The sequence below is a fragment of the Gouania willdenowi genome, chromosome 22 (assembly GCF_900634775.1).
Source record: "Gouania willdenowi chromosome 22, fGouWil2.1, whole genome shotgun sequence".
NCBI lineage: Eukaryota > Metazoa > Chordata > Actinopteri > Blenniiformes > Gobiesocidae > Gouania > Gouania willdenowi.
The window spans coordinates 17236485-17264422 of NC_041065.1; the positions used below are offsets into that span (position 1 = coordinate 17236485).

Genomic DNA, 27938 nt, shown 5'->3' on the forward strand with positions numbered 1-27938 from the left:
AGGATAAACATAAATAATCATTAGTATTAGTATTGTCTAAAGTGAACACATGCCAAAACAGGAAATGCGTCGCACGCACAATCGTAGAATAAGTTGGATAAGCACAAAGTGGGCGTGGCTCCGATGCACGTGGTGGTCGGTAGCCGTCTGTCACTCACACGCGCGCCCCAGTGCTTTTCCTCTGAATGTAGCGACACGCGCAGGCAGCGTTATCTCCGCGAGGGAAAACATGAGAGCTGTAAAGGATGACAGTCGCGTGGGACGAGAGTCGTTTTATGACTTCATGAAAGGTAAGATGTTGCTCTGTGAGGGACACACCTGCACCTCCTCCGTGCTCAATGAGCGGGTGCGCGTCGGTGCGTGTGCGCAGGTACAGCCAGCACGTGTGCGAGCGCCACGAAGCTTTAACTTTAAATTTGAGTTTTTCTTTGTACAAAATGACGCACCTAAAGCTAATTGATGCTAATTAGCGTCTCAGCCAGTCACGTGACTGCTTCTCTCTGGGTTCAGGAATGTGAATAACAATGGATACCTTTAAATTAAGCACCAGGATGGAGTTGAATGTTGGTGTCTGTGGAGATTTATTTTACCTACAACCATTTGTTGGGTTTAGTTTAAACCCATCTATAGATGCCTTTACACCAGTGGTTCTCAAACTTTTTTTTTGTTGGCTCAAATACCCTCATTCTCTTATTTCTGAACCCAAGTATCCCCTTTGTCCAACGACAACATTTTGCTCAGAATACCATGTAAAAACAACTATAGAGCTTAATGATGGCGTGAATGGGTGATAACACACATTTTAAAGAATCTAACTTTGTCAATAATGGAACGAAACAGTATTTAGTGCATCCTGAATATATGTATTTCTGTCGTGGGTTTTCATCTATGTCACGTTCTCGGCAGTAACCCGGATATGCGGCCATATTGGAGGCACTCGGAAGTAAACACTGTGATGGATAAATGTCCGAAACTACAGAAAAGCTCCTCAAAATGCATTACAGACGCAAAGGCATACATGGAAGGACCTGGTCTGCAGGAAAGGGCACAATATTTGGAAAAGTTAGGGTTTATTGGTGGTGCCTTGCCTTGGATCATTGACGACTCGGAGTGTCTTCCGTATTTTGCGTATCCTGATATCGTCAACTACCTGGTTTTTACCCTAACCCAATCTGGGTCATCTTTTTGATAAAGGTCAAACCTTTTACCTGGAACACAAAGACAAAAACAGCACATTTTAGCTCTAAAAGTTAAGAACTGTGTTGCTACTGTAGCAGGCTATTAAATGTGATTATATTAAGTCATTAATGTCCCATGCAGTAGTTTGATATGAATTATATTATTTTCATCACACAAGAAAATTAGTTTAGAGCTGCTGCTATCAACAATTCACTAACCTGACAAGAAATGGGCCAAACAAATATGAACCTTTTCAGATTTTTGCCTTCGCTAACCATAAGCTCCTCTTTTCCTCTGATAAGTTTGGACATTGTTCTCCCTGATTTGTTGTAGCATTTGGCAGTTTGTAAAACTCCAATTGTTTTTCACGGTCTGACCGATTGGTTCAGTCAAAAACACAGCAATAATTCACCATTTATTTTCGTTCCATGTTCAGGATCGGCTTTTTTTTACCTGCTGAGTACCTCCAATCTGGCCACTACTGGTTTAATGACGCCGTGAAACCCCTCTATAGTTTTTATCATTTCCCGTCATCTCCCACCTGGTGTGGAACAAGACTGCTCAGTTCATGTTCTAATCAAGATCATTTCCATTATCATTTTTAGCTAAAAAATAAACAATTCAAAACCCCATTTTTTAATGCTTTCATTTGTAAATTTTCCACTCTCTCTCTCTCTCAAGTACCCACTGTAGTGCCATCATGTACCCCTAAGGGCACACGTACCCCCATTTGAGAAACACAGTTTTAAACAATAGAGGAATTTGTTTTTATGGGTTGATGGTGCAAACAATAAATATATGTAGAAAAAAACCCAAGAATAACAGTGCAAGATTTAGAGAGTGTCAAAAATAAAACAAGAGCATAATGTAATAATATTTTATAATACATTAATTTTACAGTAACACGTTTAGAGAAAACAGGAAGTATCCAGTGAACAGCAGCTCTCAGAGTTCAGACAGAGGAGGATGAACTGGTCCCACGTGATAGAGAGGCAACAGGAAACCAATGACCCACTGGTACAAACCATCAGAATACATCTCTGAGCTCACTTAATATTGTTACTGAGTCATGGTTTGGATTAAGGATGTCAAATATCACACATGGGAACAATATATGCTATTTCCAAAACAATAGATGCTTAAGTAGCCATGTGTTTTACCTCATTATGCAGTTTATTGGATGAGAGAGTGGATAGTCAAGGATAATCGGTATGTTGATAACAAACAGGTCCCCAAACAGCTCTAAAACAAGCAGTTTTCAAACACATCCGATACTGTTATTCAAAGCATGGCCGTAAGGATGCATCAGTTATTTCACCACTAGGGGCCAGAAGTTATCATTAACCTATGATGTTCAAGATTGTTGGCCTCGTCGACAAAAACACGCAGCTTTTTCCTACGGACCTTCTGTAGCTCTGATGAGATGTTGTTCAAACGCTCTGAGCAGGTGAAGCTAATTAAAGCTGCTCACGTTTTCACGGCGCGTTGCTGCCCTTGACGAGAAATGGACGGCACTTCACAGACACAGCAAAGTTAAGCGGGCATTGGTCGGCTCTATATTTAGTCAGTGATGAATTGCGTAGTTTTTTGGCAGTAGAGACGGTGTTTCGGGTGGTTTAGGCGGTGTTTTAAGCGGCCAGAATGACGGGAAGTGAGCTCAGTGGTGCATCTAAAGAGTGGTCCCCGGAAACATTTCCCCATTAAAACCCCATACAGCATCCTTTGCTTCACGGTGATCACTACCTAATCTTTTCACGAACTTTCTTTCCTTTCAACACATGCACATAGACTACGTCACTTCCTTCACTCTGCAACGACAGAGCTACTGGGACGTGATATTTGAAGGTAAACCAACCCTACGACGTTCGTTTAATATTTTAACACTAAACATTTAAATACGAAACATTTAAATATGTGACTGTTTTGGGGTGTTTTTAATTGTTAATTAATTAAAAAAAAAAAAAATAGATAAAAACACAATACACAACATTGTCCATCCAAAACCAGACAGAAAATAAGATTAAAAACCAAAATAAATTGAAATTTACTCAAAACATACATTTTTAATTATTTTTAAATAGCAGGGTTGCAACCTTTTAAATAGTACACAAACTGCCATAAAATAGGCGTACCGGATGGAGACGCGTTGCGCGCATGCCTAGGAAGGATCCGAAATGATAAGGCCGATGATAAGCGATGCTGACTCCAGCTTGTAAATAGAGCTGTGCACGAGGAAAACTGGGCTTGTGCACGCTCTCTTACGCACGTAGGCGTTCCCTCTTGGAAGCAGGTATCATGTTGCATGTGCAGAGGGCGTTTCTTTTCTAAACTTCTGGAAAATCATCCACTATACCTTTAAGGGTCCTGGCCCACAAGTTGAAAACCTCTGCAGCAACAGGATGTTCACATCATGAAGGTACAGCCAAAAGCATTTTGAGCGTTATCAGACGGTACCATTAGTTCTAAATCGAAAGAGTCATATTTTAAAGGAAAAACACAACAAGCTTTATTTTTATTTGTCTTCTGCACACCCTGTGTGAGCTCCACGAGCCGGTCTTAAAGCAGGATCCTTATCTCCATCCAAGTGGAACAGAGAGCAACACGGAAATATAAATATATTCTGCGAATGGAGCCAATATTAGTCACACAAGGAAAATAAACAGTGTCAACACGGCCAAAACACAATAAACAAACAGCTTTAGGTCGAGCAAACAGTGACATGTGGGTTCTGGAGCATGTTTAATCCTAGTCTAAACCTACATTTGCATACAAATGCACAATTGATTAGATTATTTACCACATATCAAGGTTTTTATTCAACAATGTACTCATAGCACCAATTTACAAACAATGATTTTTTTTTTTCATGTTATAATGCAGATTTAGTCTCATGGCTCACTACATCAGATACAGTTGTTCAACTGAAAAGAACCAAGCCCATGTAAACGCTGTGCCAGTCAGCTGCAAACTATTTCCTAGGCTGCTACATCAACGTTATGGGAGCAACTATAGTAAATACATTCTATACATATCAAGAAACAGACAAACACTTTTCTCTTTATTTTCCTACACAATCAGTCAGTAGTTAACACCAACTGCTGCTGCTAGCCTTTCACAATAAGATCCACACATAATCTATGCACTACTAATTATTAGATAACAATGACTCCTATTGAGCTTCTGGTTTTCTGTTTACAGTTTCCCCAGTTCTGTTCCATAATTTATACATTTTCATTTCATCAGCTTTCCCTCGTTAGATATCATTACTGGCTCATAAACTTTTGTTATTAATTTCATATGTGCAATATGTCATATTGCAATTTAGGATTCATTTTGTTTTAAAAGACAATTTTTAGAATTTAAATAATAGTCACAATATTGCCATTTTTGTTGCGGAAGGTAATTTCCATTTATCCCGTACGTTTTCTGTGATCACGGAAAAGCCCTCATGTGGCCCTCGGATCAGACTGTCACATTATTGTGGCTCCTGCTTTGATAAAGGATTAGATTATTAACCAAAATAACCAGAGTGATTATTGATCTGGTAAAAAAGTGTAACGTCTGTGTTATTGTGTGGTTTTTTGCACATTATTGCTCAAACAGTACTGGTTTGTGTCAGCTGGCCTGCAGCTAAGCATTAGATTTAGTCCTTAACGTTTGCTTTTGTTCTTCCACAAATAGCGAGTGTAGTAAGAGCATCTCTAAAGTGTGACGCAGTCATTTAAACATTACTGTACAACACTTTTTACATCATTAAATCAAATGAAGTTTCCAGTAATTTGAGCAGTTCAGCCGTGTGAACTCTGTATTGTGTTGTCTTTAAACTGGCCTTAGTTGAGTAGAAGTTAGGGGACGATATAAAAACGTCCTCACTCCTCCACTCGTCCTTGTGTCTTTGAGTGCCATTTGGTGGACACAGTCTTACCGAGCTCCTTGTGGACTTGAGAGTGCATGCATGTTGTGTTGTTTCCAGAGGGATTTGAATGTGTATCTGTGATGCTGTTAACACCGGGATGGACATGTTAACCTACTCAGGGGAGCTCATCCATGACCCTGTTAGAGCCGCGTTCACTGCATCATAGCTGCAGGATGGACACATGTCTACGGCCCTTTCAAGTTGCTTCTTGACATACAAAACTAGATGCAAACCAGAACTTATGTTGACAAATGACTGATAGAGATTAATCAGTGATGCACATACTTGGATTTTTGCAGTTTGATTCAAACAACTAGTCCCACATGTTTGGGGTAGTTTTGCAAATGGTTGGGGCTGTGTTGTCAGGGCAACCTATCGGTGTCAATTAAGAAAGGAAAAAATAGCCAAAATGTAATAAGTTAGCGATAAATCATTGACATTACCAAACTGTCACTTTTCCCATTGACCCATCTTCAATAGGAGTGTGACGATATCTCGATACGCCGATATTTTTTCGCATTATCGATATGCTCGCGGAAGTATTGATTTTATTATTTTTTTTCCCAGAACCTTTTCTCCTTTTTTACTAAAATGTGCAGGAAGGTCTTCACAGAAATGTTGTCACTGTTTGTTGAAGGAACCAATATATTGTTTACTGGAATATTGCACTATAATGGTGTCACTGGTAAGAAAGACCCTATTTTTTGTTTACAGAAAGTACTATTGGAGATACTTATTTGTTTACATTGGTATGTTGACACTTATTTATAGAAATGTTGCACTAAAATAGTGTCACTGTTCATAGGACACTTTTTCAATTTATTGTCTTTCAGAGATATACAATAAAAATTGTATTTTTTCACTTAATCTTTTTTTTTTCTTATGTCATAAGTTATCGTAGATTGATTTCTGACCAATATATCGATAATCGCAGTGTCGTCATATCGTGAGATAATCGTTATCGTGAGCTGTGTATCGCGTATTGTATCGTTGAGGTACCCAGAGGTTCCCACCCCTCATCTTCAGTCAGTCAGCTGTGGTGTGTTCATGAACACTTGGGAAGCAGGTAAACAGTGTAATTGTTATTGCGTGTTATTCAGGGTTTGGGGCCAATTACAATTTTAATTATCCATGTTCAATTACAATTACGGTTACCTGCATTTTTTCCAGTTACAATTATATCCATTCATCCATTTTCAGTCCCGCTTGTTCCTGTTTTTCAGGGTAGCAGGGGTCTGCCGGTGCTTATCTTTGGCTAGCACTGGCTGCTAGGCGTTTTTCTCCCTGAAAGTCAATTACAAGGACATTCTCAATTACAAAAGTTAAATTACAATTACTGAGCCTTTAATAAATAATTCAATAAAATGTAACCTTCCTCTTGTGTTACCTTTTTGTTAGCATATCTAATGATAACGGGTCTTAAATCAGCTGTAAAATACACTCAAAAATATTATCTAGAATCTAATTTGTTTTTCATCTATTGGTTACCTTGTTACGAGGCTTCCTAATCAATGAAAATATTGGTTTATACCTCAAGATGTATATACTGTATTTTTAATTGGTAAAATTATTCTAAAGAGAACTGACAGGTAAACTTGATCTGAAGCATGTTTGAATGATTACTGAATAAAGTTGAATTTAATTGAATTAATGTGTATGTGTTAGACACAGAACTGTAACATGGTCCCACAGGTTTGCGCCTGATTAAATTGTAAGTTGACTGTTACAAAGTTAATTACCTGAACAGCAATAGGTTTTTTCAATTAGAATTACAAATATAATTACATCATAATTGTAATTAATTATCAGTTACACAATTATAATTATAATTGACACCAACCCTGGTGTTCTTTATCAACTGCTCAGCTGTGACAGCAGAGGACTAAACCAATGGACAGTGACTCAGTCTGAGAGTTAAACAAAGCTTTCTGCTTCTCCACAGGATAAAGACGCACACACAGCAGGCTGCCATGGAAATCACCACTGTGACAAACGCCCGAGGCTGAAAGCAGCAGATGTTCATTGTAGTTTTATCCATCCTATTTATTTATTTATTGATTTTTTTTTTTTTTTTTATTTATTCTAAAGAATTCATCATCCTAGAAAGGATTAGCCACAACAAATAGTCAGAAGGACATCTGTTGCTCATCTGCTAAAGCACTGATCCACAAATCTGAACGTAATCACTTTAGATGGACGTATATTTCATGAGAACATGCTGACGTTTGGTTAACCCCTTAGACTTTCAGAGAGGAATTCACACTGCGTTTTCAAGCTTTTTAAACATATATTTATATTTAACACTTTTTTAATGTACATTTATTCAGAATTTAAGTTTACACTTACTGTACTTTTATGCATATTTTAGGGCAGTGGGTTTTTTGTGTTGAGCCACTCTTTGAAGAATTAAAAAAATTAAAGTTTGGTGCCTGATGCATTATGGGAAGCGGAGACCTAACAAGTCTGGAAATTGTAGTTGTCTCCTGACGGAAGTAGGGTTGTCACAATACTAAAAACTTTAACTCGATACCAATACTAAAAATATTCGGTGCTCACAACCATTTTCGATACCAGTGAGATTAAAAAGAAGACCCCAAAATGTTATAAAAATAAATGTATTAGAATAATGCTAAAATACCCTCTATTACAATTGACAGAACCACAAGGTAAATAATAGAAATAGAGGAAGAGAAAATGGAAACTTCAACTATGATCACAAGTTTCAGGTAATCTGAGAAAAAACTGAAATAAAATAAACAACAATTACAACAGTGTTTTGAGGTAGTGCTGTGCAAGACATCTAAATATTAGGCAGGGTAGGTATGTACGCTACACAGTGTACCAGCCGGCTGCTGTTGTGTGTGCGAAGAGAAAGGTGTGTGTGTATGTGTGTGGGTTTAGCCCACGGGGTGCTTTGATGAGTCTAGTGCAGTTTGCCGCTGGCTAGCCTTTGTGGTGAATGGAGAAGTACACAGCTTCCCCAACACCAAGTCTCCTGCCAGGCCTCCTCGTAACTAAGCATGGTAACTGGGGCCCTGCCGCCCCAGGCTAACTTAGTAGCTGCAGTGGTCCCCAGAGGTTTAGTGTGCAGTAGAAGTGTGCCAATATATTGATTATTAGATCAAGCGCGATTCGACACGTGACGATTTGATAACGATTCATACATTTTCAAAATCGATTGTTTTTCAAAATGGAGGGTTTTCACCTACGTCACGTTCTGGGCAGTAACCCGGATGCGCGGCCATATTGGAGGCACTCGGAGGTGAAAACTCTGGATAAATGTCCAAAACCACAGAAAAGTTCTAGATGCAAAGGCATACAGGGAAGGACTTGGTCCTCAGAAAAGGACACAATATTTAGAAAAGTTATATAGGTTTATTGGTGATGCAGATCCATACAAGTTGGCTCCCTCATCTTTGATCAATGACGACCTGGGGAATCTTCCGTATATTGCGTTTCCTGATGTCGTCAACTACCTGGTTTTAATCCTAACCTAATCTGGACCTTTTACTTGGAATACAATGAGAAATACAGCTGTAGCAGGCTGTTAAATGTGATTATATTAAATCAATAATGCCACATGCAGTAGTTTGTTATGAATTATATTATTATCACCACACTAGAAAATTAGTTAAGAGTTGCTGCTATCAACAATTCACTTACCTGACAAGAAATGGGCTGAACAAATTTGGATGTTGTCCAGATTTTTGCCTCGTAGATCCTGTTTAGCTTCGCTAACCACAAGCTCCTCCTTTTCTCTGATAACTTTTGACATTGTTTTCCCTGATTTGTTATAACTTTTGACAGTCTGTAAAACTCCAAATGTTTTTCACGGTCTGACCGATTGGTACAGCCAAAAACACGCCAATAATTCACCATTTACTTTTGTTTACCTGCTGAGTTCCTTCAATATGGCGACTTCCAGTTTGATGTCGCGCCGTGAAAACCCTCTATAATTAAATGACAGGAACACGACCGCTGCTCACGGAATGAAAGTGAAAGTCGCGGATGCCGCCCGGACACCTGAAGGAACGGACCAGGTGAAGGAGGAGATAGCGTCAGCTAAGAATGTGTAATATGTTATCGTTGACGATATATTGTCATAAACATTCTCACCGGTAAGAATATGTAATCCCACGATAGAAATGATAAAATCTCATGTCGGAAATTAGCGAGGGCCACGGGCCGTTTGTCCCACAATTTAGCCAAGAATACCCCAAAAACCTTGTTCCATGGGCCAAAATTGCCCCCAAGTTTTTTCATTCAACAAAGTGAACCAATCCATGTTCTTCTGCCAGATCCAGCCAAAGTTCCCACAAACACGGTGACAGAGATGAATGCTGCCAGCAACAATTATGAACTGGAAACTCAACTAAAGCTAACTAAGCTAAGCTACCCTACCGACACACAGACTGGGCTAAGAGCTAATGCTAACCACGCCATATAATGAATAGACCAAGTAAAAAGTGCACGGCTTACTAATTATGGTAAGATTTAACACTTGTATGGAAGGATCAAAGCTAACCAGCTAACAAATGTCAGCACAAATACTAATGTCACTATTCATCTGTCCCAACTTGTGAAACACAATATTTTGAAATTATATTTCACGTGTTCACAAGACAAAGCTGGTCCCATTAAACTAATGTAACTATTGTGATTATTACACCAGAATATCCTTAAGTATTAAATCATCAAGCTTGACCCGGCTTAATTATAGAAAATCAAAGAGATATTTATCAATCATAACTTTATGTACAGTATTTTTCGGACTATAAGGCGCACTTAAAATCCTTTGATTTTCTCAAAAACCGGTGCACCTTATGTATGAAATTAATGTCGAAATGTTTTAGTACAACTTTGGTAAACTACGAAGCTGCACTGCTTGATGGATTTTTGGCACTTTAGGGCTACCGTAGTCAGGCGCCTCATGGAGTGATATGTACCTGTACTGTGCTTCAACATACTGAACTGAAAAAGTGAGTGTATTGTCCTGTATTGTATGTGTTAAACCTGAACAATGTTGAGAGTTATTGTTAACGAGTTGAATAAAGTGTGACTTGACCGGTGCGCCTTATGTATGAAAATAGACCCAGTCACACCCATTCATTGATAGTGCGCCTTATAATCCGGTGCGCCTTATAGTCCGAAAAATACGGTAAGTCATTATCAGATATAATGTAATATAGTTTCATTAAAAAAAAATCAGCTCATGAGCTCTTTGAGTCAGCAGCTATTGTAGCTTTTTTTAATGTGTCTATTGTTGATGTATTGAAACTCATTTGTGTTCGTAAGGGACCGGTTTATACTTGAAAGTTGGGAATTGTTTTTTTTATTGTTTTTATTTATCATAATTTTATTGTTATCGTGATAAATACCAGAAATTATCGGGATAATAGAAACACAGACCACTGTGGAACTGTAGTGCATTGGAAGCATGTTGACCAGCTCCTTTTCTTACACATTAATTTGAAAGTGAAGACGGCAACGATGATGAGTAGCTGCACATTTGTCTCAGCGCTTGCATCTCCTGGCATTATTTAATAATTTATTGTTTTATTTTATTCATCTATTATTTAAAAACCCAAATTCTACAAGTGTTATTACGGCTGATATTGTTTTTAAAGCTGCTTTGGTTGTGCACAGCAAAATGTTTGGGTTCTTGTGGAATTTATGCTGCTCATTTAAGTTTTGTTTGGAAGTCTTTATTTTTACAGAATAAGCTTTTGTCTTAGATCAGATTGAATTAGCTGAGCAAGCTAATATTTCAGTTATTTTTATATATATTTATATCTTATGGATTATGATAACTATTGGATTTGGTAATTTGAAAAAAGTGTGAAAATAGTGATACATTTGTTTAGTTACTTTAATGAAAGGATACCGATACATATACCTTGTTTAAAAGTATGAAATAGCCACAAAGTGAGGAAAAGATAAAAAAGATGCATAAAAAATCGTTAAAATTGTTGATTAATCCAATCGTAGCATCATAATCAAATGGAATCGTGAGGTCCCTCAGATAGCATATCTAAGGGACGCTTTTTTAAAAACTTTTACCTTATTTTAACATTCCTTTTATTTTGCATGTGTAAAGTGCTTCTTAATAGACACACTTAATTTTACACACTTTCTATAATTTTTTTTTTTACATTTTTCCACATATTTATACACTTTTGATATATGTTTACAGTTTAGCCAAATTTTTACCACACCTTTTACCTTAGTTTTACACCAGTTTTTAAGTCCTTTTATACTTTGACGTTAAAGTACAACATACACGACAGGGACCCTGTCGTTTACCTTGGCCTTGTACCGGTTGAAGTCATCTCCAAAAGTGATATCTATCTTTTTAAAATAATGACAATTGCAGCGAGAAAGAACATTACCAAAAACTGGATAAAAGGTGACCCACCAACAGTGACTCAATGGACAAATACACTGGAGGAAATATACGTGATGGAGAAATGGACTCATTATCTAAGAAACCAGTCGAGACATTTTGGGAAACGCTGGACAAAATGGATTGATTACAGGATAAAGGACTGAATTTTCACAAGGAGCACTACCCCCCTAATTTATTTATTTTCTTTTTCTTTAATTATTTATTTAAAATTATTATTATTATTATTTTTTTTTTTTTTTTTTTTTTTTTTTTTTTTTTTTTTTTTTTTTTTCCTTTTTTTTCCTTTAATATAAAATTGTAAATAAAAAGTATTAAAAAAAAAAGTACAACATACACATCTGAATCTAATGACGATGTCATCATGCAGCTCTGCAGAAAGCAAGCATGACAACAAGCTACCCTTAACAGTCAGCTGTGGTGGACCAGGGTAGCATCTATAAGGCGAACACGCTGCCGCTTAAATTTGGATTTTGTACGGACAAGGTGAAAATAATGTTGTTCAAATCATATTTATACACCTCTGTACACAGCGCAACTTTGCAAAGGTTGCAGGTGGCCTGTAATGATGTTCTGCGTGTGCTTCTCAGGAGGCCGAGATTGTCCAGTGCGAGTGAGATGTTTGTCACGCTGCAAGCCACATTACAGACGCTTAGGTACAGTTTTATATGCCATTTGAACAAGTCAGTGAATACAGTAATTGGGTCCCTGGTTGATGGAGGCACTGGTATAGCTGTCTTTTTTAAAGTGTCTGTGTAGTTGTTATTTATTGTATTTTTGTTGGTGTTTGTTATATTGTGTCCCTCTGTCTCTTTGGACCTCGAGTCTGTAATAAAGTTGAGTTGAATTGAATATAACATGCAGGACAGGAGCTCTCCAGGACCAAACCTGAACACCAGAACTTTAGAATTTCTACCAATTTTAGCTCTGGCAAATTTGACAAAAGTCCTTACTATTATCTTTACTTCTTAGGAAATCACAATGCCCTACTGGTTATAATGGGATTAAATATGTACATAACAAATGTAATGATAATCCTATATGGTGGTAGTGTTGGTTTACAGAGCTGAATTACATGTAGACCTCTTACCAGAGAGAGAGTGCGTGCCTGTGTGTGACATCTCATGACAGACATGTTGGGTTATTCTCCTTGGCAAGCGGCACTCGGCCAGCATACAAAAAAGGACAATGTGAGGCAGGAGAGGAAATCCCTCCTTGTTTGTCCACTGGTGTTCCTGCTCACTGTCCAACAAGGTGCCCTCTGCATTAGTGCTTGTGCTTTAATGACGTTTGTAGCTCTGCACAATTTTTTTTTCTCTCTCAACTATTCACTTTAAATGAGCAGATCTAGTTATAATATTCACATGCATTTTCTGCAATGACGTTAATGCACCCAGTGTGATACAATGGGCAGTAATGCAGACAGCAGCTCGAGTAATGAATGTCAGAAAATTGGAGTATTCTCATAGAGAGTAGGACGATTGTTTCCAACGGAAGTTCTTTGAAATGAGTCTCGGATGAATAAATATGAGCAGTCGTATTGAAATTACTATTGGTTCTAAAACATTTAGATTTATTGTAAATGACAGAGCTAAATATGAGTCACATTAGGATCCACTGATGCTAAAAGATACACTATATTAGAAAGAGTATTGAGACGGCACTGTATGTGAATGAATACAGATGTAACCTTAGCACATGTGTAAATGTATGCAGGAGATAGACACCAGGAGAACCTGGACACATCTCACAAATGTGTTTCTAAGGTTGAGTTTTTTTTTTCTATTCTTTTTATTCATCCCAGACAAGCACAAGCTTAAAACCTGGAAAAATACATAAAAGAAAACAGCACACTCGAACAAAGGGCAAGTTCCAGTTGCCATAAATGTATTTAAATTGTTTAAGTTCACAGAGGGATGGGCAATATGGACCAAAATTCATAACTCCATTCTTTTTCTCAAAATGGTGATAGACGATATACAAATATTTCTATTTTTAACTTACAAAAATCTAACGCAGGGGTCGGCAACTTTTACTCTCAAGGGAGCCATTTTGCTTCATCTCACCTGGATTAAAGTCCTCCTGGAGCCAAAAAAATACCCTCTTAATGAAGACAATACATTGTATTAAATTATATACAGTTAAAATTATATAGAATAATGTTTGATTTCATTTGATTTATATTGATCATGTAAATAGCAACTTAAAAACAGTTTAAAATAACATAAAATAAATTGACAGCAAGAAATAAAACAGTATTTTTCATCTTCAAACTCTTACACCTCAGTTCACATGAACGCAATGTTATATAAAGAATATTTTTTTTAAATTCATATATTTGAAAGGCTACAAAAAGTAAGTTGAATTTGACGACACATGATCATGTGATCAACACATACTAGATACTCTTTTCTTGCCACACATAAAACATGCATATTTAACCAGAACATTGGTGGTTAAATGAATCTGTTCCCACACAATTAAAATCTCTATTTTCTTCCAGAATAGTGTTTTTGTTGGTTTAGTTTCTTACCAGGAATTTCAAACTTAAGGTTAGACACAGATGCAGGAAAGTTGATGGTCTGTAGATGTTGCAGGAGGTGAAGTAGGAAGGTGCTGAGTCATTGCACAACGTGATTTATTTTCGGTTAACAAATTGTTATATCTTGATTTTATTTGTCATTAATCATTAATAGCTTCTGTTAAAGAAATAACTATTTATTTCAATAGTTTTTTGTTTTTTTTTAACTATAGGGAGCCATCGCATAAGTGTCAAAGAGCCACATTAGGGTCCAGAGCCGCAGGTTGCAGACCCCTGGTCTAACAAGAAAGACAGTTCTGGGTTGGAATAGAAAATGCCACACAGGCACATTTATTAACAAACAGCTGCTAAATGTGGTCCACTTTTGACTTTTTCACCTCTAAGGGACAGCACGTGTGAGTGAGTTCTGTAGTGTGGCTCGTTTAAGGGAAGGTCTGGGTTAGGATGCACTCATCAATCCATCTATCTGTGTTTTTTAATGCTCTTCTGAGAAATAGCAAAAGCAACAACTCAAATTCAAAATAAGCTATGAAATAAAAATATATCAATATAGTAGGGCTGAACAATTTGGATTTCTTCCTCAATATTACTTTTTATTATTTATTTTTCAAGGACCTCTTGTCATGTATTTTTCAATGAACACAAGCAATAAATCAATCTGTTTCATAATAAACACTTTCAGATTTATTTAAACTTTAAATAAATATAAAATGTACATTTTAAAGCACAGATTACAACAATAAAGCAAACAAATCTTTGGCTTTACCTCTTCAACATATCTAACTAACTTCACATTTCATGAAACATGTAAACATGTCGACTGCACTTCTTAAACACTCTCTGAACTTGTACAAGAAAACATAAAAATTGCAGCCTTTGGGATTAGAAAATTGTATTTTAACGATATCGTGATATCGCAAATGCAATTAATCGTTCAGCCCTATAATATAGTTGATATTGTAATTATTGATATCGCTAAAATGGAAACTCGATATATATTGAATCTCGATTAGAGCTGGGAACCTCTGGATACCTCACGATAACGATTATCTCACGATATGGCTATACTGCGATTATTGATGTGTTGGTCAGAAATGAATTTACGATAATCTGACATAACGGGAAAAAATAAAAGATTAAGTGAAAAATTTTATTTTTTTTTTATATCTCTGAAAGACAATAAATTGAAAAGTGTCCTATGAACAGTGACACTATTTTAGTGCAACATTTCTGTCAATAAGTGTCAACATACCAATGTAAATGAATAGGTATCTCCAATAGTGCTTTCTGTAAACAATAAATACGGTCTTTCTAACCAGTGACACCATTATAGTGCAATATTCCAGTAAACAATATATTGGTTCTTTCAACAAACAGTGACAACATTTCTGTGAAGACCTTCCTGCACATTTTAGTGAAAAAGCAGAAAATGTTTGAAAATAATCAAATAAATCTTAAATCCAAAAAGAAATAATTAATGAATTAATTAAAAAAAAGAAAGCATATCGATAATCGATCATGCGAAAAAAAAAAAAAAATAGTAATAATATCGTGATATATTGCCATATCGAGATATTGTCACACTCCTAATTTTGATATATTGCCTATGCCTAAGTTAACACTCACTAGTGTGTCCATTAGATTATTCTCTAATCTCACGCCACAGTCAGAGATACACATAATTTTCAGAGTGGAATGGATGATGTTTAAAATGATAATTACCACTTAAATTGTATTTTCCCTTTCAGAGCATTCTTTGGATGTTTATTGGCAACAAGGTTTCACTGGTTTAAAACAAAATCTGTCCTATTTTGAATGTAACTAGATCCCTAAATTTTCAAATACCTGCTTTTAGATACAAAGGATTAGTTTGACTCAGGTACTACCCACCCAGCATGATGAATCCTCCTGATGTCGCTCTTTTGTAAAGTGATTGGATATGCGATTCCCCATATCTCAACACAGTAGGACAAATATGGATCAATATGTTTGAGGATTAGCACATATTGAAATGTCAGTCAGCGAGCAGCTTGTCTTTAATCTCATTATTCACAACGACTGACTAATGATTGAGTTTATCTGACTATGAAACTCAGGATTTCAGCTGAGCGATGATAGGCCTGTAGGACATTATCTGTGTGTTCCTGTAGGAGAGTGATTTACAGTCACGCTGCACCAATGATTGTTTATCTCACTCACTTGAAAGCTCCGAGTGTCTTTGTCAGCGATGCTTCCCCACGAGAACCGCTGGAAATGTAAAGCCAACAAACATTTCCTGTTGAGTGGCATGTGGTGTCTCAGTGAGGAGGAAGCGCTAAAGGCTCAGAGGTCAACGTGTGCTGCTCTTATCTGACCAAACCATGATTAGACAGCCTCTAGGACAGGGATTTTCAAACAGTGGCTCGTGGCCTGGCTTTGTGAGGCTCTCAAAATAAATAAACACATAAAACAACAACAAAAATACACATAATGACAACAATTACACACAAAACTATGACTAATTTGCACAAAATGACACTAAAAACATGCAAAGAACATTATTATACACAAAAACAAAAAACAAAGATGGGTTAGGGTTACATACCAATTTTTATTCCATCAGCCTTAGCCGATGACCGATATGGACTGTGATTTTCTTGAGCTGATATTTGGAGCCGATACCACTTTTTTCCCCTCAATTTACGTCATTAAAATTTCACAATGAAAACAAATAGTATGAGTCTCAATTTTTTAAAAAAGGAACATTTATTGAAAACACATTTAACAAAGTCAGAAATATTTCTGCTCTTTGTAAATAATGCAAATATGCAAACGCAGCAGCCCGCATTGGCCAATACACGTAAAAAACGCAAAAATCGGCCGATGTATCGGTCTGTCACCAGTTTCAATATTGAAATGTGTCGCAAAAGCGTTAGGGAAAAACTTTTTCCGCAAATACACATCACAGAACGTGACGTACATGCTCACATGACCACTTTTCTCCGAGAAAACATGACGCGGTGCACGTAGACAGAAGAGTAAACCAGGACATTTCTTAGCATTATACTTTAAAATCATTACTGCCACATTACACGTGAAACAACAAAGGAATACAGAGTTTTCTAACAAGGTTTGGAGTGTCCGTCATTCTGCAGAGAAGGCTCGCGGGATGAGATTTCACAGGAGTTACGAGTCTCCTGCGCAAAACAGCGTTCAATGGAAAACACGTTGAAAATGCAATTATACTCAACATTTAGAAACATCGCTTTTTTTTGCGAAAATCTGTAATGGAAACTCAGCGAGTGTCTGAGTTATAGATGTAGAGGGATCAGTGTGCCATGTTAGTCCTTGTGGTTTATTTTAAATGCAGAGAAAAGTATGGGCCGACTGACTTCATACTGTACTCAATATAGTCATGTAAATTTAATTAAATTCAACTTGTTTCTGTATCTGCTTCTTTAGTAGATACAGTCTGGTGTAGTTTGATGTTTTAAACTCATTTAGTTAATTTCAGTTGTAAAATTAATTAAAATTAACATTTTTTTCAATTCTGTTGAGGTTAGATTCACATGTTGTCCAATAGTAAAGAATAGTTGGTGAATATACATGGTAAACAAAACACTGTTGTCTAGAACAGTTGAAGAAAATCAGTGTTTTATGATAAACTAAAAACAAGCATTGATATTTCATCATGTGATTGGAATCGTGATTGATCCTAAATACCAAAGCAAAGATTAAAGTAAACAATTCTGCATTAATACCTACAAAGAAGCTATTTTATAGTGACCTCTGGTGTCCAGCAGATGGCGGTGTGTCTTACTGGAAAACCTCGTCTCTTTGAACTTTAAATGAACTGACATTAAACAATCACTTATATTTGTGTTGCAGTCGCTGAAGCGAGAGTCAGTCCATTATTCAAGTGTTAGTCAGCAACACAACAAACAGATTTTGCCGATTGATCGTGTTCCTGCTATGCATCATCTGAATGCTGAGTCAGCGTTCACAGTAATAGGATCCTGTTTCCCTCACCTTTGAGGCATTTCCTCCTTCACTTGTTGATAGATGGGAAAGTATTTAAGCAATAAAGTGTTTGGGTTAACCTAACACGTTTCCCCAAAAAACATTACATTATTTATCAGATGATGCTTCAAATTTAGTTTTTTATGTTGATTTTTTGTATTTTGAAAGATTTTTTTAAAAAAAAACCTAAATCTGTCTATCATGGCCCTGTTTTGCACAGAAACATGTTCATTTCATACAATACTATTTCATATAATATTCTTATTCTTATTGAATATATCTGCATTGTGTGAGATACTCTACACTGTGACTTTGATTTAATTTTAATTATGCCCCAATCATTTTAGATAAATAAATAATGCTCTGTGTTTTTATTTATGGATTATTTTATTATACTAGTACAGTGCTCGTCGGAAGTCTGTATTAATATAGTGGGAGGAGCTTAAGTAGAGTTGTCAATTATGACCAAATTAGTATGTGTTTGAAGGTTGTATGTACAAAGAGGTGTACATACTCACTACTCTGTAGTGTTATAAAGGGGTTTATTTGCAGGTGCAAAGTAAAATAGAGCGTGCAATTTCCCTGGTCATGAGGGACATGAGCATAATACAACTTTTTTTTTTTTTTCTTTCTTTCTGTAATGTATGTTTTTGGAGTCATTATGTGTATTTTTGTATCTTTTTTGGTGTAGTTTTGTGCATTTCTGTTGTCATTTTGTATATTTTTTCTAAAAATATTTAGTTTTGTCTAATTTGACTCATTTTCATATTTTTGTTGTCGTATGGTGTAGTTTTCTGTAACATGTTTTTTTTTGAGTCATTTTGTGTGTTTTTTGAGGCATTTTGTATATTTTTGTGCATTTCTGTTGTCGTTTTGTGTATTTTTTGTGTAAATATTTTTTAGTGTGTTGTTTTATTTGACTAATTTACATTTTTATTACAAAATGCCTCATGTGTGATGAGGGCGTGTTTTGAGATGTGCGTGCATGCGTGTGAAACTCACTACCTGTCCTCCTGGTTGCTTTGTGGGACTCCATCTCCTCTGTGGGTTCTCGCTCACACACGCACGCGCATCAGCTATGCGTATCCACATACTCCGTCACAGGTTGTTGAAATGTGTGTATCTCACACCAAATGCGTGAGACTTGAGAGAAAAAAATGGACCCGGAAGTACCACGACGCGATTGAAATTGGGAGCCGTCATCTCACGTTTTGCAACACACTTAAATAACTTTTAGCAGTACAAAAATATTTTTAATATTGACCTTTTGTGGACTGGAGGAGGGTCTTCTACTGATTATTAGAGGTTGTAAATGAACAGATTGGTGCGCTAGCGCCCCCTCACACTGAGGTCAAAAGCTGAATAGGTTTCATTTCTGGGTAAAAATAAATGTGCCGTCCGGGCTTAATAAATGCAACACCAAACAAGTCCAAAATAACGGATGCAGACTATGTGGAAGCTGTTAAATAAGTTTCAGCTCAAACAGACACCGCGTCTGGGAGAAATTTGCCACACACACACACACACACACACACACACACACACACACACACACACACACACACACACACAGAATTTCCTTGATTTATTAGAAAGATTATTATGGTGTATGTCATTACAATCATAGATCATTTTATTATTACATATTGTATTTGGACAAAAGTGAATCAGTTATTGTTACTTATCTTTAATTAAAATCACAAAAGTAACAAGTAACAACATCTTTAAAGACATCTGTAAATGACATTAACATTTAATTAGTTTTTTCTCTTTTTTTGATTTAAAAGCCTTTTATTCATGTCTACCAATGGGAGATCTAACCTGGTTGTTTGTTTGAGGTATGTTTCAGAGGTCAGGGGAATGTTTGTTGACCACGGGGTCGCTGGTTCCAATCTGAAATCCTCTGGGAGCATCCAGGCAGGGAAGATCGATTAAAAAGCAGTAGTGTGCCCTTGAGCAGACAGCAGTGTGACAGCGCTCATTCGCTGCGAGCTGTTACTCTCAGCCAAGCCTCCTCATTTGGACGAGTCACATACGACTTGTCGGCTCGGGCTGTTATGTCACGCAGGTTTCCAGGGCGGCTTACTTCAAGTGAGCAGGAAAAAAGGATTTGCTGTGTTTCACTTTGCTGGTGCACGTGGCTCTCATTGGACACATGTGAGGAACGACTGCAGAAAGTAATAATGCTCCCACTAACAGGATGGGCCACTGATTCAATATTTATATTACAGTGAAGACACAGCCTTTCATATTTAATTTTGATATATTATATTTTCACCACAGTGAAAAAACAATAAACTAATATGCAGGCTTTACCTACATTTATTATTAACAGTATTTTTTAGCTACAAGGTGCCTGTGTCAGCTCTTTTACCCTCAGATGTTGTATTTTATAATTTACCCAATATATTAAAAACTATGAATAAAAACTTGCAGAACTGTTAAATACAGAAAGAAATGTATTTGTTTCATTGGGAAATTTGGTGATTATCAACATTCTAGTGCCACAATGTCATGTAACCTTTAATTACAATAATTGTCAGATGTGTGAGGTGAGGGAGGTTATGCGGAGGAAGGAGGTAGTTAGGCAGGCAGGAGTTGTTTGCTAAGTAAATATCCATTCAATGACTTAAGAGTCCAACAACGTACAAAATAATCATGAAAAGTAATAATAATGGACCAAACAAAAGACTTCATACGACAAAAGACGTCCTGTGGGAAAAGAAACAAATGTCACACTCTGGGGAATGTGAACAGGAAGACATCTAACACAAGGCTCCAGCCAACACCTTGGCAACCAAACACTCCTTAAATAGTGAAGGAAGAGAATCAGGAAAATGGGCGTCACCCGTGAGAGAACAGAGGGAGAGAGAAAGACTGCACTTACACCCAGGGCAGGACTTGGTGTGCAGAATGAATCAGCAACTACAGTAAAACATTATCAGAAACAAAACAAAACCCCTAACTGAACCATAAACAGGAACGTGACCCAGAGCACCACCGATCACAATATTATACTTTTAGAAATAAATGCATGTAATCTATGTAACAAACGCATGAATAGCCCTTTGTGAGGTAAAAATAAATACGTCAATCCCAAAAGCATTGGGTGTTGCTCTAATAATAAAGGACTTAAATTCAGTTCTCGCCCAGGTTTCTGCTGACCTGCCACTAGGGGAAAATTAAAAAAAATAGCCTTGATTATTTGCGTTGCTCCGAGAGTAGTTAAGACACGCCCAGTCACAGCAGCCCCGCCCCCACAGCACTGCACAATTTTTTAAACTCTTCAAATTGTATTTAAGGCCAAGAATAAATTATTACCTGAAAACATTCAAAAGCTCTTTATTGAGAGGGAAGCTTACAAACTGAGAAGTAAAATACATTTTAGGTCTGTGAGTGTGTCGACGACAAAGAAAAAGCTTTTGTGTATCAGTGTGTGGAATAAGATTCTGAACAGTTTGTCAACGGAAATTAAAGAGCGTACGGATATCAAGAAATTTAAAAGAAAATGTAAAGAAAATATCTTTACATTCTATGACAATTTTCAAAATCATATAACTATATAACAAAATTAATTTATTAGCAGCAGCAATGGCTGTAATAACTGTAATATAGGAAAAAGGGGTGGGACTAATACGTTTATACTTCCACCCACTCCTTTTCGAACACAAAAAGTATGTGTTTGCAGTAATATATGTAATTGTTTTGTTTTGGTTTTTTCTGGAGCGAAGCCATCTGCATCAAATCTTTTATTTATTCTAATATTGTTTTTTGTATTATTACATTTGTTCGAAATAAAAAAGATGAAAACATTATAACCAAACATGTTACTTAGACAATTCTTTGTGAAACTTGTCTGCAAAGTGGGTGTACTGGGTTGAGATGTGCTAAATGTGTGTGTATGCGTTGAGTTTGTGGATAAAAGACCAACGTGTTGCACCAAGCTGGATGCATTCACCTGTGTCAGTTCAGTTACATTTCCCTGAGCCGTTTTCTGACCCGAGAGGACGTAATTGAGTTGTTTTTGCTCAAATTAAATCTGTAGCTGCTTTGTGACCTGCAATCTGCCCGCGTCCCTTCAGCAATACTTACAGCTCACTGTCACACAGACATACCCATGGAGAGGGAATCACAGGAGGTTATATACTCTGATAGCTCCTGCAGTAACAAGAACCAGCTGCTCCCCTCATCTTCCTCCTCTGTTTAGATCTTCATCCTCCTCCTTCCTTCATCTCTCTTTTATTATTAGGAATATCTCTGTGTACCAGAGCACAGCACAAACCACAACAAAGAAGACGCACAAAGAGGCGTCCTTCAATGCACACACAGGCTCACACACTCTTTACACACATTGTCGGTAGAAATAAGAGCAGCTGCTAATGAAGGTTGTTCCCCGTCAAAAGGAAAGAGGCAGGATCACCCTCACTGATTGATGATTCATTGATGCAACAGTCCTCGTGTTGCCACACGGTTGCAGGCGGCGCTGCCAGTCGAGCCCCCGGCGGCCGTCCTCTGCATATCAGACCGACAAGTGTTTGAGGCACGTTGGCACCCTAATGAGTCGTTCAGCACATCCTGACATCTGGCACAAGGACAAAAGGACAGAGTATGCTGCAGCAGCAGCATCATCCTGCACAGAGCCACACAGCAAATCGCTTGTTTCCCATCATTTCCGCAGGCCTGGAAACCGCAGGACATCAAGCAACAACATCATTAGAGGGAAAACCATCGGACGGTTTTGTCCACGTGCAACAAGTTCTCGTTCATGCATTGCAGCTCATCTCAAGGTTTCAAACCTGTGAGGCTGTCTTCTCAGATTTGAGTGAAGGTTTACATTTTAAGAGTTGGGCTTTTTTTGCACACAATGACTTAAACAAAGGAGACAGTTTGGGTTCAGTGTCGGGGCATTTGAATTCAACATATGGCCGCAGCAGATGAAGCCGCCCTTTTCTCGCGGTTACAAACAGCAGCAGAAATGATGAGCACTGAGGATGTTTGCTGTCGTGTGTGCCTCAATGTTGTCAGTGGAAAAGTACACGAGACAAATGAACATGTTGATAATAACTCCTGAATGTACAGGGAAGAGAGGCAAGGTTGGCCAGTGAATCTGGTTCATTGTGCAGATACAGATACAATGAAGATGAAATGAATAATTGTAATATTTGGGATATTGTCTCACCACCAGCAGCAGACATAAACAGGGCTTCTAATGTTATGCGATCATGTAAAACAGGCAGATAACATGAAATCCATTTCTCAAAAGTTATTTCTCGATGTATTTAATCTTATTAATATTTAATGTCATTTCATAAATGAGAATATGACACTAAATAAACCCTCTCATGCATGTTTGAGGAACATATGACATATTTATATGCTATTTATCCTGTGAATGGGTGGTAGAATCATTCTGTAGGCATGGATTCATATTGAATATTTATATTTATAGTGTTGCTGGTGTACCAGAGACGCGCTACAAAATTCCAGTCTTCACCTCCTGAAATGAATATGGTTATATGACACAGACTAAACAATTAACAATCTGTTTTGAGACAATACCGTACATTTTCTTCTCAAAACAGGCGGCTGAATGTCTAGCAAGTTTACAAAGAGACGGACATGTGTCCCACGTGACGCTACCTTTATAAATCTCATGTATAGAAATTAGTGCTGGGACTTTATCGTGTTAATTTTGATTAATTAATTACTTGTTTTTTTTGCACTTCAAACAGCGCGTAACTTTTCTCATTGCACAAGTTACTGGTATACCTATAATACTGATGCATAGACCAGAACACAAGAAACGGCAATGGTACCCAGGGGGAGGGGTTGCTGGGTTTAGTGTGTGGAAATAAAAAAAAAAATAAAATAAAAAAATCACTTGGTAGAAAAGTGGAAGGTGGAAAAGCCAATATATCAAGTCTGATTTCACTCTTTTCTGGTACGATGCAAAACAGTTATTTTTACCAGCTGGAATAAAATACAATTGGATGGGAATTAGCCTAGATTACCTGATCAGAAATTCCTCATTTTTTTTAAAATCGGCCCCATTTTGATTAATCCGATCTGATCATGATATCATTAAACTTGACCTATTTTATCTGTAATCTACACTCTATCATTGCCCTGCTCTAGTCTCTGCTCAGGGTTAAAACACACTCTGGGTTGAAGTACCGTACAATAATTTCTAAACACTCAGGCCAGTTCGTAGTTTGGTTACGGTACTGGAAGCAGCGCTCACTAAAATCTACAAAGGCACAGACTTGTACTTTATTGGCGATTCTTGGTGTTTGTAGTTTTTCTTAATTTCTAACCTGAGCGAGCTCATCCTTACACCTGCTTTGTTCGCGCAGTGCTGTGAAAACACTCGAGTTATCCTCACGGCTGTGACGCATTTGCCCTCACAGTGAATAACGGCTCCTATGCAAAGCAGAGCCGTGAGCCGTACCGCACGCTGATGTTATATTTGCTGGCTTATGCAAATCACTGACCTTTCCCAGGGCGATTACATCAGGCAGAGGAATTACTCTCTTTATCCATTATCACCAGTTTCTGTGGGATTCAACACAACTGTTTAACTCTCTGGAGTTGACGAAACGCGCCGGTGCGTTTGAATCACGACTGTTTTCTCATGCGTGTCGGGAGTGGGAATAAGGCATGTCACAAATATGTGTAGGCGAGATCTCATTATTATGTCAATATATGGAATAGTTATACAAATAATGACTCCTGTGTGCCTACTGCATGGTTGTTAAAGGTTGCGCTCGGTGGTTTAGACGTTACGCAGATGGAAAGCTCTTGTCACCCAGTATTAAACCATCCCAGTATTGGAAACACCTTAGTGTTGCTTACTGAAATGACATGTTGCAACATGATGCAACTTCCTCCTTGCCCCGGACGCGCCAAGTTGACCCATTTCTTTTTTATATCCATTTTCTAGGGATATCCCGATATACTGTAGTTTGGTTTTTTTTTTTTCATTTCCGATTTGATACCGATATTGCAGCCTTGCGCATCAACCGATAACGTTATTGATCCGATATCAGCATGAATCATACATACTTTTTTTTTGCTCGTCGTCTTTAACAAAAAAATAATATTAAGTTATTTTTTAGTGTGGAATGTTACAAAAGAATTGATCTAGTGATGTTATAATAGAACAATAGTCAGCAACAGTAGGTATGAGAAAAACTGACCCATTTATTATTAACCAATTGGTTACATACATTTTAACCTTCAACATAATATCTACAGTATTCTTCAATTGAATAAAATAAATAAAAAATGAATTGGGGCAAAAAAAATCGGAAATTCGGATTTTTGAATCCGATATTTGTTTTCTGGCTAATATCGGAGCGATATCTGATATTGATGCTGGGAACTTCACCATCAACTCCTGTAGCACCATTTTCAGCCACGTAAACTCCTTTGCTCTTCTTCTATCCTCTCCTCATCAGCGCTAATTATTCATCCAAAGGTGCACTGCTGCCACCTACAGGTCACCAATTGGTCACTACATCACAGTACATGTCCGGTATTCATGACAGAACTCCGTCACACTGTTTCCTAGCAACCCCAGTTATAAAACCCAATTGACAAATAAACTTGGTGAACGTTCTGATTTGAAATGACGAATAAACTCGTCAAAGACAGTGAGTGAGTTAACAGTAGCGTGAGTAGTGACTTACTGGGCTTTTATGCAGTTGCTCTATGGGTGGACCAGACAAAGAAACAGGCTGTAATGGCAGCATTGGGGTAAGTGCTATAATTATAGTAGTGACAGGTATAAGTGGCAGTGCACAGAGGGTTGTGGCATTTCACGTCTCAACTGTTTCCTCTCTAAAGGAAGAGCGATCATGCAAAGAACATTAGCTTATATATAATCTCTATAAAGACAGCTTTGATATACTGTATATATCATTATGAGGATTACCCTGCAGGGGTTGTTTGTCATTTGTTTGTAGTGTGTTTGTTTTTGGTTTGTATCTTGTATGATGATGGTTGTTGGTTGCGTTGTGGAACATTTGTTTGAGGGTGGACTGTTTTTCAGTTGCACTAAAAAAGCATGTGTTGGGAACTTGTGTGAAGCGTGCGGATGCAGACATCACCAGTATTGTGCAAGTTTCCGTAGCCTTCCACGTATTAACACATATTCTCTGATGCTCTCAAATCATGCACGAGTGTGTCGGCGTAGTAAGAGGCAAATACAGCGACTTCATTGCCATATGTAGCTACATATTTTCAGATTCCTCCAGCGACTCTTTATCACCCAAAGTGACTAGCGACAGGCGTAGCAGATCCATGAGCCGATGGCCGATGTGAGTCCCGCCCCGTTTCATTCTCAGTTAGCTCAGTTTTTATTTTTTATTTAATTTTTTAATGGACTTTGGTGTTGATATTGAGGGTAAGTTTTCCAGGGTCGGGGTCAATTATAATAGTAATTACGTATTTGACAATCAATCACGATGTAATAATTGAAAAAAATATTACTATTGTAATCGAGTTCAGATAATTGATTTTGAAATTGAGCTCTATGGCTTCTACATACTGGACGTAGTTAACAATTATTCAAATATGTTTCAAATCAAGTTGATTTGTCAGTTCTTGAGGATCATTTGACTATTTTTAAAATGAATTTAAATCTAGGGCTATAGACAGAAAAAAAGGCTCCGACCCCCACACCAAATATATGAATACCAATATTTTTATGAATAAGGAAGCCTAACAAGGTAACCAAGAGATGAGCACAAAATAGATGATTATTTTTAGTGTATTATGTGCTTATTTATAAAAGGCTTAGTAATTGTGAGTAATTGTAATTTAACTTTATAGAGAAGGTAATCCTAATCGACTTTCAGGGGGAAGATAACAATTGGAAAAAAATACCAGTCAATCATAATCGTAATTGATTTGTAATTTAACATGGATAAGTGAAGACATAATTGTAATTGAAAAATGTAATTGACCCCACCCCTGGCATTTACACCAAATAATTTTGTAGCCTGTAAAATGTTCTAGGTTTGTTTGCACTTTTTTTAGATTCTTGGTTTGCTCTGAGCTGACGCGTTTGGCACCTTTTAGGTTTGGATGACGGACTTTGTTGGTTCACACTTTTTTTATTTTGAGTTCTTGTTAAATAGACTTTACACTGTGCTTATGTGAGGCCGTTTTTACATTGGTGTAGTAGCCGCAACGGCAGGATTACTGTTGCAACCATGGATCATCAGTAGGGGAAAACTAACCTGTCTAATGACGGTCTGGGTTTCCTGCAAATACTCACTTTGGCCGAGGAAGTTTTGCCAACATGACAGTTTGTCATAAAAAGCTTTTCCTGCTGGGCTCGTGACGGGCTGGATCATTCTGTCAGGGATTTGCGTAGGGTAGGTGTTAAAATGGCTTACTATGGGTCCCTTTACTAAACCCTGACAGTTTCTGACTTGCTTTCTGACAAACATGTTTCATAGTTACAAGTAAAGTTGTTTCGTAAAGAATAGTTTGTGATTATCTCTGAGCCCCTCGTGGAAATAGAACGTAAGTAAGTAAGCAAAGATATGGAAATAGCCCAAATGTTCTTTAAAAATCACAGCCCCGGTTTTCTACGTAATAAAATTATGTATGTTGTTCTTTTTTCATTTTAGCGCCCCCAAATGTTCGTTTTAGTTTGAAAAGTGACATAAAGTTACATTTTGGCGTGTGTTGGTTTTAAATGACTCACAATCGTGCCATGGTTGATGTTTACCTTTCATCACGCGCCAGTGGACATTCTGGCTGGATGCAGAGGTGTCAGCGCTAATCTGATCCCTGGCTCTGTCACTTTCTGCTCTTTGCTCATATTTTTCACACTTGATGCCAAAACGCCAAAAACTAGAGAAACAAGAGATGTGATTGCAGTTTAATTA

General features: G+C 37.4%; 1 protein-coding gene across 1 annotated transcript in view; it reads left to right on the forward strand.

Moving 5' to 3' along the window:
* The first annotated feature begins 195 nt into the window (after window positions 1-195).
* Window positions 196-27938, forward strand: part of slc4a11 (solute carrier family 4 member 11) — a 137441-nt gene continuing 109698 nt past the window's right edge. Inside the window, exon 1 of the mRNA XM_028437333.1 lies at window positions 196-290. Coding sequence (XP_028293134.1) covers window positions 230-290 — 61 coding nt within the window. The 5' untranslated portion in view covers window positions 196-229. The remainder of the gene's footprint in view (window positions 291-27938) is intronic.